General features: G+C 39.2%; 1 protein-coding gene across 1 annotated transcript in view; it reads left to right on the top strand.

Annotated features, from left to right (window-relative positions):
* Positions 1-684: 684 nt before the first annotated feature.
* Positions 685-8,430, top strand: part of GLO1 (glyoxalase I) — a 32,406-nt gene continuing 24,660 nt past the window's right edge. Inside the window, exon 1 of the mRNA XM_077161684.1 lies at positions 685-916. Coding sequence (XP_077017799.1) covers positions 833-916 — 84 coding nt within the window. The 5' untranslated portion in view covers positions 685-832. The remainder of the gene's footprint in view (positions 917-8,430) is intronic.

The following is an 8,430-nucleotide window of genomic DNA, read 5'->3' as shown; positions in this document are numbered from 1 at the left end:
GTTGAAACAACTAGTCATTACAATTTATTCTTTTAACAAGGGTAAGTATTTATTGACCATCTACTATGTGCCAGGCATTGAAGACACGTGATAACTAAGCCTTTCAGTTAACACAATTGAAATATGTGCCTTAGCAAAATCAACGTAAAAAAAAATACTGCAAGTTATGTACATTTAGATCATAAAATAGTCAAAACATGACTTAAATCTCACTTAATCTTCACTAATATCCTTTAAGGAAACTCAGAAAGCCTTAAATAATTATCGTAAGCTTATAGATTTAATAAATAGTGGAACCAAAACTTTGAACTCAGGTTTTTGACCGAACCGGAGTTATTTTAATTAATTCTGCACGGTCTGCACTGAGAATACAATACCGTGTATACTTAGAAGTTAAAAAATGAATGACTGCCAGTTCTCACTTTCCATCAGATTCCTAAATTCTGGCCAATTTTCTCCCTGAGGTATGGGTGGTTACCAAACTTTAATAGGTGAACAAAGACAAAATTGGGTCATTAAGAGAAACCACGGCTTTCCAGAGGTTTGTTTTCTTAAATTACTAAAAAAAAAAAAATTCCCTCCCTCCACGATGCGCAAGTTGCTCTGGGAGTTGTGGTCTCTGGGCGTCTAGCCCTTGCGGCTGGAGGCGCTGAGTCACCGAAAACCAATCAAGGAAAAGCCAACTTGCTCTTCGCACAGCGATTGGCCAGAAGTCAGAAGGCTCCCGCCCTGCGGCGCCATCAGGTTCCTAAAGGCCACCGCGAGGGTCGGGAAGGGTGTCGGTAGCGTCTTGGTTCCCGTCTCGGCTTTTTGGGGATACAGCAGTGCAGCTATGGCAGAACCGCAGCCAGCCGCCGGTGGCCTTACTGACGAGGCGGCCCTCAATTGCTGCTCCGATGCGGACCCCAGCACCAAGGTGGGCATCTGGCCTGATTCCCCGGCCTTGGGGTCTTCCTAGTGCGGCGGTGGCCTTTGGGGGGAGAGGACCCCGGGGCTCAGCTGGCCCAGGCCCTGGTTGGATTTGAGCCCCATCTGGCTGCCGCTGCAGGTCCTCCCGCCTTTGGCGGACGGAAATAAGGATTAATCGTATCTGATGGGGTAATCCTTGGAGGCCGCGGTGAATCGAGGGGTTCCACTTTTTCAGGTTGTTTCAAAGGCCCTCGACTTTACCCGCGTTAACTTTATTTGGGGACGGTAACTGGAAACCACGGCCACCCCAGGGTCATGCTTCTTGTACGAGGATGTGCGTGTTCCCGAGGTCAATTGCCAGGGCCCATAAGAAGAGTAGTTTTAGAAGTCCCAATTGTAAGTCCAAAGGTTCCTGTCCCTGCCGGTCCCTCCCAGTCTTGGTCATTTTTATATAACTACCCTGGCTCCAGGATTAACTACTCCAGTCTAATTTGATTGCTCCGATTTTATCGGCGCCCAGGATTTCCCTTTGCTTGGCTTTTACTGCTGCTCACTGCCATACTTCTGACCCCACCGTGCGAGGTGGCCCCCAGAGCATTACAGAATTATGGAGTTTAGATCTGGAGGAAAAACTTAGAAATTCCTTTTCCATCCGTCTCGTTTTACAGCTGAGATCCAGTAAGAGGAACGACTTGGTGCGTGTGAGGGCTTTCACCTCTCCAGCTTGCTTAACATGTCAGAACTGAAATGAGTCAGTGTAACTCACTCAGGTGTGGTGTCCTGGTGCGTTGTCAGTCTCAAACACAGCAGCCGCTCGGGGAGTTTACTCCAGGCTACCCATTAATGTCAGTAAATGCCTTTATTTATTCCCTAACTGCATAGTTAGTGAGCTCCTTGAAAACTGAATATATGTTTAGCGGGGCAAATGGTCCATGACTTTGGTCTCTGCTTGCTCTTTGCTTCCAGGATGAAGAGCCAGGCACTTCTAATTGCATAAGCCTTTGATTAGCACCTGGTACTTAATTTAGGAACAATGTTAGCCGCTGCAAAATTGGAGAAGGGGAGGATATGTATATATTTCCTCTCATGCTTATCTCACACTTATACATCCCCTAATATTAATACCTGGTTATCTTACATAGTATAATTTGAGTCATTCGGTGTAAACTAATTTTCTAGAAAACTGGGGAGTTTTACGTACTAGGATATTTAAATTAAAAAGAAAGGAAAGAAAAAGAAAAAAAGGACTGAACTATAAAGTTGACACTGTGTTCCCCCTTCAAATTTGTTAAGGAGTAATCTTTGTGTTTCTATCTTCTTCTGCCTCAATTTTAGAAAGATGTGATATATAACTTTGATTTGAAAAATTGGTGCATACGTGTCTGGGTCCACATTTGTAGCATGGTTCTTATCTGGAAGAACTTAACATTACAATTGATAATAAATGCAGAGAAATGAAAAATAAAAAGAAAGAAAAAAATGACTTCAGGAAGGTCTCTATTTATTAGTGTGCTTCCTTACATTCTTAATTTATACTCCATATTGTCTAAATTTCTCTTGATGGTTTAGAGTAATTCAGTACTCGAGATCAATAATTGTTGGTCCTAAAAGTGTGATGTGGGGGATATAGAATAGAAGGCATAATAATAGCTGATATATATTGAGTGTACCAGGCCCTGGGCTGGTGTTTTAAGTACATTGTTTAATTTGATCCTTACAACAATTCTTATGAGGAAGGCATAATTATTATCCCCACTTTACAAATAAGGTGTTGAGTAACTTGATCAGGGAGGAGCCCATACTCCCGAGCCTCACCTAATTTTGCTTCTGGGATGTAACTCCAGCAGTAAGTCTGGAACTTGCCAAGAAGAAAAAGAAAAAAACTTAAGTGAATGAAATTCAACCTGATGAAAACTGCCTACTCTATGTAAAGAATATGATAGGTGCTTTAAGGCATATGGGGATGAACAAGACAAGGTCCCCTCCTGTTTTAGCTTGCCGGACTGCTATCACAAATACCACACAAATGGGTTGGCATAAAGCAAACAATGGAAATTTAGTGGCTGATGGTTTTGAGGCTAGAAGTCCAAAATCTAAATATCAGCAAGGCATGCTTTCTTCCCAAACTTGAAGTGCTGGCTGCAGACAATTTTGGGGGTTCTTTGGCTTTCTCCTCACATGATGGTGTCCTCTCTTTTTTTCAGGGTTTCTTCTGATCTCCTGCTTCTGTCTCCTTCCTGTGACTTATTCTTTATAAATCTTACAGTAATCCAGATTAAGACCCACCCTCATTCAGTTGAGCCCCACCTTAGCTAAAAATAATGTCTGTTTACATTACCCACAGGAGTGCAGATTATGATTAGAAATATGTCTGTGTTGGGATGCATAATTCAATCTACCACACCACCCTTCCTCAAACATATACAAACTCTAATATAAAGTGGAGTGAGAATTAATATGCTATTATAAAGAGTGTTGGGATCACAGAGGTAGTAGAAGATTTTGAAAGTAGCAGCTATAACATAAGCACAAAGTATTTGGAGTCTCAAGACCTGCATTTGAATCCCCAGCTCTGTCATTGGCTGTGTCGTCTTGGCAGGGCACTTGGCTATCTGAGTTTGTAGAGAGAGCATAAAGGTACTCAGAGCTGCTGAAAGAATGAAAAGATAAAATTTATCAATACCCTCTAATTTGTAGAGTGATATAATTCAAGGTTGTTCTTGAACAACCAGCTGTGGGGACATACCTTGAAAAAGTGGTGGAATTCCAACAGTTGGAGGTACGTGGGAGGATATTCTAGATGGAGAAAACATCTAAACAAAAATGTGGTGAAACAGTAGAAAAATGCTGTATAGAGCATGTCCCTGGATGGTTGAATTATATGTTTTTTTTAATTTAATATCTAAGCAGTGGAGTAATGTTGTGGAAGGTTTAAATGGTAGTTTGGAGCCAGAGGTATGGAGAACTTTGAATGCTGAATTCAATTTCTAAGGAATTTGGGGTTTAAATAGGTAGTGGGGAAACATTTAGGGCTTTAAAGCATTCTATAAAGTAGATTGGAGAGATTTAAGCCTGAAGATGATTAGGCCACTTAAAAGGCTCTTCCAGAAGGCGATGTAAGTGATGAGGGCCCGGTTTGGAAAGGAGAGAGTAGCAGTGGTGGAAAGTCAACCTGCTTGTTGGTCATTTGCATCTTTGTCGTAAAGGCAGACTGAAGAATACATAGCTGCACCACGTCTTGGACAGTCTTACTTGGCTGACTTCCTTCAAAAGACCAAATGTTCCTTCTTCCAAGGATCTCTTGAAGACCATTCTTTTTACTGTCTCTATCCATGTCCTTTATGAGAACAAAGGCATTATTTCTAATTTACCACTACCAGTGTCTTCATATCATTTGATTTCTCTCGAACCAAATTTGTTCATGAGCTGATCTCCATAACTTCAAGAAATAGCACAAGAATGCTTTAGGAATGGGTTACTCTTCTTGGAGCGTATGGCAGATTGGATTATGTACCCCAGAAAATAAAATCATTCTTATCTTTTTTTTAAGTGGGTTTTATTTGCTTTCTCTAATAACCAGTGTTGTTGAGCATCTTTTCATGTGCTTTTGGCCATTTATATATTTTCCTTGGAGAAATGTCTGTTCAGGCCCCTTGCCCATCTTTCATTTGGGTTACTTATCTTTCTCTTGAGTAGCAAAAGTTCTATAATATTCTGCATACAAACCCATTATCAGATAAATTATTTGCAAATATTCTCCCAATCTTTAGGCTTTTATTTTCTTGATGGTGTTGTTTGAAGCACAAAAGGTTTCAATTTTGATGAAGTCCAGTTTATCAAGTTTTAAAATCTTCTGTATGTATTTTTACAACTTTGATGTACATCTAAGATTATTTAAAATTTAAAATTATATTATAAACATAGCACAAAGTTTACAAGCTATGTACTATACTACCAACAGAGGGTAGAAATAGAATTTTTCAATTTCGATTTCTTTTCTTTCTCCAGCTTATACAAATGATGCAAATTCATTGTGGAAATTTAGGAAACTAAAACCACTACCAAATACACCAGCTATTATAATTGAGGTTTAAATTCTTACCTAAATATATAAACATTTATAAAAATTTGGGGTCACTTATTCTTTGCGGACAGAACATGTAATCAAGGTGGGGAGGGATGGTGGTGGACTGATAGGAATTTATGCTGCAGGGATGTAACCCTGAAGAGAGGTGCTCAGCCTGGGCCATTTAGGGAGTGATACTTGAGCTGGCTTTAGGAGATTAGTGATGACTCTGCTTTAGGGAAAGGAAAGAGGGAGTTTTCTAGACTGACAGCAGCAGGAATGAAGGCATATACAGATGGGGCAGTGATTGAAATCCTTGATCCATGTTCTTAATCCATTCTTGTGGGTATGAACCCATTATAAATAGGACCTTTGGAAGATGATATTTTTAGTTAAGGTGTGGTTTACTGAATCAGGTTAGGTTTTAATCTGGATTACTGGAGTCCTTTATAGACAATGAAATTCAGACATAAAGAGAGAAAGCCACATGGAGAAGAAGAAGCTGGAAGTCAGAAGCTGTGAGAAAAAGGATAAGGCAGTGCATTACCATGTGACAGAAAAGTCAAGTACTTGAGGATCGTAGGCAACCAGTCTTAGAATGCCACCGATTTCAGGGAGAAAGCATCACCTTGCAGATGCCTGATTTTGAACTTTTAAATGGAAAGCTGTGAGCCAATAAATTCCCATTGTTTAAGCCAACCCATTATATGGTATTTGTTTTAGCAACTGGGAAACTAAACCTTAGGCATTTTTTATTCATCAAAAATATTTATTGAGTACTGAGGCACAATACTAGATGCTGGGGATACAATGGTGAGCAGGATAGTTGAGATCCCAGCTCTTAACAGAATAAGAAAATGGCAGCAGGTTACAATTTTAACAATTCTGGGCCCAGATGATTTTACTAAGTTTAATTACTTTGACATCCCACACAAAACTGGCTCCTCTAACTATGCAAGTAGAAAACCTCTCCCTCCTCCCAGCTTGATACAGAGCAGTTCACCTCCCTTTTTTTTATTTTGTCTGTTTTATATATTAGTATTTCACTTAAGACATCAGAAAAAATTAGTTCCAATCCTTTAAAAAAAAAGTTTGAAAACCATTGCTATGGAGTAACTTTTCTTAATTTGGCAAGCATTACTGCTATATGTTTAGCTCTGTGCTAGGAATATACATTAGGGAAGGTGCATTGGATACAGAGATGAAAACACAATCCCTGCCCTCAAGGATGAGTCTGTCTGTCTAGTAGGGGCAATAAAGATAATAGAGAGAGACATATATTATAACATGGGGCCCCTGTCCCGGGGATGGGTCATAGAAAACTTTCAGTGTTGGTGACACTTGAACTTAGTCTTGCTAAATAAGGAGGAGATAGCCAGCTAACATTAGATGCGGACTAGGAGGAAGAGGAAATGGAAGGGAAGAAGGAAGAAGGACAATGGCTAGATGGTAGATTGCTGTACTAGGCAGAAAGAATCATGGTATATATAAAGGCATGATGATGCAAGAGAACCCATGCAGGTCCATTCATGGCAGTGGGGGTGGGTGGGAGGTGGTACACAAAATAACTATTGGATCATCAAAGAAATATGAGCTATTATATTCATGTTTTTATCTCACCTTACAAAGATTTACATTTGATAAGTGTATTTTATAATATATATTATATTGGTACATTTGTATTTGTATGAAATATAAATAAATATACATTTAATGGGGGGGTACGTGCTTTTTTTAAAAACTGATAAAAGTAGAAAATCAAAAATTTAGGGCAGTAGTTAAAAAGATGTATTTAGAGAAGTGTGCCCTGACTATATGTGCTTGCTTTGGGAATTTTCTCCCAAGAGGAAGAAGGAAACACTGAAGGATTGGTCTTTAACTATGAAGTGACACAATTCAGTTTTTACAGAAAGATCACTCTGGTAGCACTGAAGAGAATGGATTACATTTAGGTAATGCAAAGACCAGATACCAGGGAAGCTATGACAGTTCAGGAGTGTGAGCAAGGAAGTGATGATTAGCAAAGCAAGGAGGAGAGATTCTGGAGGGATTTAAGCATGCTTGGATTGGATTGGATTAGGGAAGAGTTTGCGAGGGAAGACTCAAGAAAGACACCCAGGTATCTGACTTGGACTCATAAATGGTAGAAGAGGCCTTACTTCTCCGTTGGGAGTATAGGAGGAAGTATTCATTTTGGCTATGGTGTTTTTAATAGATAGACCTAAGTGGAAATGAGACGTTAAGCAGATGGAGATGTAAATCCAGAGCTGAGGTTTGAGGCATGGGCTGGGTAATAGGAAAGCAATAGTTGGTAGTGGAAATTCAGTGTATTTTATAATAGCAATAGCAAGAACAATAATGTGCTAAATATGCTTATTCCATTTACTTTGTCAGGCTAAATAGAACTATAATTATCCCCAATTTAAAGATGTGGAAATTGAGGTTTAAAGATGGTAATGATTTACTGAAGATTACAGTGGTAAAGCCAGCATTTGAACCATATTGCCTCTCAAGGATTATTTTTTCCGTACTTGTGTGTTTGTTTTATTCTCCCTCTGCATGAGAATTGCAAGACTTCATGGTACTGAGGGCTTCTAGGATTTTCCTATTTCTCTTTTCTGTTGTGAAAGTAGTTTGGCTTATTAAGTGAGCTTAGAAAGCTTACCAAGAATAATGCTTAGTAATATAGTGAATAATTTTGAAAATTAAAAATGTTTCCTTTGTGCCTGTTAGTTATTTGTGTCTCTCTTATCTGTAGGGTAAATGCAGTTGGTATAGGCTGTTGGCCGCAGAGGTATAGAGTGGGAAGGGAAGAACTACAGGAAATCCATTTAAATAAGATAGAATAAATAGAAAGGGAGTAGCTGAATTATTTTCTGGAGCAATCCATCACATTTTGATATAGGTTGAGCAGAAAAGTAACACTAGAAAAAGGAAGGTAGTAAAAAAAAAAAGTATCCTATATTGCATATCAACCATTTGCTCTTGTGGACATAATAAAACAATTTTATTTTCCTCAGATATACTTGTATTTCCAAGATGATCTTTCACTGAAAGCAACTGAAAGGCTGATTTTAACAAGTCAGAAAAGAAAAACTTTATACATTTTTGTATTGTGAGTTATGACTCCTAGAGGTAAAGCATTAACAAACCCTTTCCCCTTTCACATGAGAATTTGGCTTTTAGTTAGCCCCTCTAGCTCCGTTTCCCAGGAAACAGATGAAATGGTATGCTGTTACTAGGCAATATTGTTTATGGTAAAATGAACCTGATTGGTAGATTGCCTCTGAACAGTTATAAATACTTCATAGGAAACCATCATGATAGGCTTCTCTGAATGCAGTGACTCTTATAGCTGTCCCTTGTGGAGATTTTGGAAGTTATCCCTGTGGAGGGTCTACAAAGATATTGGCTCCTGTGGAGCATAGGGCTTCTAAACAAGGGCAATTCCCACT

Source organism: Tamandua tetradactyla, chromosome 5 (assembly GCF_023851605.1).
Source record: "Tamandua tetradactyla isolate mTamTet1 chromosome 5, mTamTet1.pri, whole genome shotgun sequence".
Classification (NCBI taxonomy): domain Eukaryota; kingdom Metazoa; phylum Chordata; class Mammalia; order Pilosa; family Myrmecophagidae; genus Tamandua; species Tamandua tetradactyla.
This window is presented reverse-complemented; position numbering and strand designations above follow the sequence as displayed.